The sequence below is a fragment of the Capsicum annuum genome, chromosome 8 (assembly GCF_002878395.1).
Source record: "Capsicum annuum cultivar UCD-10X-F1 chromosome 8, UCD10Xv1.1, whole genome shotgun sequence".
In the NCBI taxonomy this organism is placed as follows: Eukaryota; Viridiplantae; Streptophyta; class Magnoliopsida; order Solanales; family Solanaceae; genus Capsicum; species Capsicum annuum.
In genome coordinates, this window is record NC_061118.1 from 38,537,228 (window position 1) to 38,540,672 (window position 3,445).

The 3,445-nt window shown below is 37.9% G+C and overlaps 1 protein-coding gene across 3 annotated transcripts in view; it reads right to left on the minus strand.

The window, feature by feature from the left end:
• Positions 1 to 2,421: 2,421 nt before the first annotated feature.
• Positions 2,422 to 3,445, minus strand: part of LOC107846417 (GDSL esterase/lipase CPRD49) — a 9,013-nt gene continuing 7,989 nt past the window's right edge. For all 3 annotated transcript variants that reach the window (XM_047394423.1, XM_016690820.2, XM_016690832.2), the window contains one exon: positions 2,422 to 3,056. In XM_047394423.1, the coding sequence (XP_047250379.1) occupies positions 2,843 to 3,056 (214 nt within the window). In that variant the 3' untranslated portion in view covers positions 2,422 to 2,842. The remainder of the gene's footprint in view (positions 3,057 to 3,445) is intronic.

Below are 3,445 nucleotides of genomic sequence, written 5' to 3' on the forward strand. Positions count from 1 at the left end.
GAGGTATAAGTTATGTTATGAGGTATAAGTTATAATAATTTTAGAAAAACATATGAGAGTATTAAAGTTATTAGTTAGTTATAAAATTATTTATTTCACTATTTATATATGGAATAAGTTATTCCATATATATATATATATATATATATATGATAGAATAATTAATTATAAAATAAATAATTTTAAAATTAATTATTTTGAGATAATTTATTCCCAACCAAACAGACGTCTAAGTTGTACCTTGTGACGAGCCTATATGAAAGAAGAACTATAGTTTGTAGATAATAGTAGTAAAATCATTGAAATGAAGAAGAGAGAAATTGACTTTGATTTAATAATTAAAAAAAATTAAGAAGAAAGAAAACATAAATTAAAAGAACTAAAAAAGAAAAAAATAATGATTGAGAAGATGTGAGTGACTTTGGTGAAAGTTAAAATACGAAAGGTGAGATTGAGATGATTTAGACCAGTGATGAGAAGGGGTACCAATGCTCTTGCTCCTGTACGGAGGTGTGATAGGTTGGTCGTGGATGGATTTCAAGCATGGTAGAGTTAGATCGAAAAAGTATTGAAAGAAAGTTATTAGATATGACATGGAGCGGTAACAGTTTACCAAGAACATGATTCTGAATAGGAAAACGTAGAGTACGAGGATTAGGATAGATGATTAGTAAGTGAGAGTGCGTTCTTACTTGTAGGGAGGATGTTTTGTGTGTAGTCGTGCCAGCAGACGTCGTGATATGTGCGTGTCTTGTAATTTCTAGTTCACGTTGTTTTGGTGATGTTTGTGATTTCAGTTAGATAGTTTATTGAACTATCCTGTTGGCGTCTACTGGCCACAGAGTTTTCTCTAGCCGTGAGACTAATCTTTCGTTCCACTATCAGCACACTAAGTGGTAGGAAACTAACCGCAAAGTTTTCTCCATTCACTTGAGGTGGGGATCGAACCTCCAACCTCTTGCTTAAGGGGTGAGGTGCTGAACCACTACACCAACGCTTGTGGTTGACGTCTTTTTTTGTTACTCCATTGGTGTGCTATTTTATCTTGTTTTTAATTTTTATTATGCCTTTTTTTATACTTTTTTTGTCGTGAGTCGAGGATCTATCGAAAACAATCTCTCTACTTCATCTGAGATAGTAGTATAGACTGCATATTTGAAAATTCTACAAACGAACAGATTACAACAGTAAGTGTATTTTATGTAATCAAATCTTATAAAATTAGACGATGCTACAAGCGTATCCAATCTATCTCTAAACCAAGATTGAATTTATCTTCAAGAAACACAATAAAAATAATCACCTCCTTGATAAAATTAAAACAAACTACATTATTTTTATAAATTGATAAAAGATTATAAAGAATAATTTAGATGATATACAACCTCAAAATAAAAAACCAAATGGCATGATATCAACTAGTAATTCAGTAAGATAATTAAAATTATAATTTAGATAACTTGTTTAAAATGACATTAATTCATTGATGCTGAAAGGTAAGACGAGGTGGTAGTAAGGTTGGATTTCCAGACGGTGTGTAAGAGGGATAGTTTCAAGTATCTGGGGTTCATGATTCAGGGGAATGGTGAGATTGATGAGGATGTCTCCCATCGTATTGGAGCGGAATGGATAAAGTGGAAGCACGCCTCGAAGGTGTTGTGTGATAGGAAGGTGCCGCCCAAGCTTAAAGGCAAATTCTACAGGGTGGCAGTCCGCTCGGTCATGTTGTATGGAGAGGAATATTGGCCAGTCAAGAACTCTCACATTCAAAAATTGAAGGTGACAAAAATGCGGATGTTGCGTTTGATGTGTGGGCTTAATAGGGGTGATAGAGTTTGAAATGAGACTATTCGGGAAAAGGTTGGAGTGGCTTCGGTGGAGGACAAGATGCGGGAAGTTCGATTGAGATGGTTCGAGCATGAGATGAGGAGGGGCATGGATGTCCCGGTTCGTAGGTGTGAGAAACTTGCTTTGAATGGTTTCAAGCGTGGTAGGGGTAGGTCGAAGAAATACTGGAGAGAGGTGATCAGGCGGGACATGGAGCAGTTACAGCTCACTGAGGACATGACCCTAAATAGGAAGATCTGGAAGGCGCGGATTAGGATAGAAGGCTAGTGCCAGTTTGAGTCGTTGGGGTAGGACATTACTTGGTAGATGTATTACTCTTGCTAGGACACTTTGTTGTATGCTTTATTACGAATATGTTTACTATTCTTTGTTTATTATTCCTTGTGGGTGACGTATTTTTGTCTTGACATCCTGTTCCATGCTCTATTAAGTATCTGTTTATTATTCTTTATCTTGAGCCGGGGGTCTATCGGAAAGAACCTTTCTACTTCTCCTGAAGTAGTGGTATGGACTGCATACATCTTACCCCCAGACCTCACTGTATGGGAATACATTGGGTTTGTTGTTGTTATTGCTCAAATAATAAATATTTGAATGTTATTCCACATAAATAAAGAAATAACAAATTAGCAGTTCAATAAAAAAAATAAAAATAGTATGAATATCTTCTTGCAGACTAAAGTAAAAACTGCAATCATAGGTAATACATAAACATGTCCTTTTAACTTGGCCGCAGCTCGCATCTACGACCTCCAACTTATGATGCACACGCAAAATATAAAGTTGAACACGTCGACACACGCATCCTGTGTGGTGGCATAATACACGAATCGGCCACGTAGGACGCCCACGTAAGACGCGTGTGCCTACTTGTTCACCTTTATACACGTTAATGTGCTCGGAGAGCGTCGATGGAAGTTGAAGCCAAGTTAAACGGCACGTTTATGTATGTTTCCGTGGTGTCCGAGCCAGCTTGCGCGCACCTCGACTAAATTTAATCCCATTGAATTTGTCTATGGTAAGTCCATTCAGATGAGTTTATTGTTGTTTTACCATCAGCTAAAACCAAATCACAAGGTGAGTCTTCAGAAAATTCTGTTGGCATGGATTTCCAGTGTAAACTTGGTGTCCATTCAGCTTCTTTCAAAACTTTGAGGATCTCTTCGACGACTATTTTACTCCCCTCCTCGGCTAAGTGAATCCCGTCCCTGTAAAAAAAGAAAAAACACGTTTAGAAACTCGCTCGCGACATGTTCACAACACTGCTGTTTCCTCTTGGCGCTCGAAAAGATGAGCACCAAGACACGTCGTGATATTGAAGCTATCGGAGAATTATGATTCTGGGAATGGAGAAATGATTGGCCTAACAGTCATTGAGACCAGTGGCGGAGCCAGGATTTTCATTGAGGGGGTTCAGAAGTATATATACGAACTAGTCGAGGGGGGTTCAACATGTGGCTCCTCCACTGATTGAGACGATATTCAACCTTGTTTGCCGTTCAAGATTCCAGGAAGAAGATATCGATGGTTATCCCAAAAAGATACTGACTCTAAGTTGCTCGGACTCTCCAAAAATGTTGCCACACCCGTGTCGGAT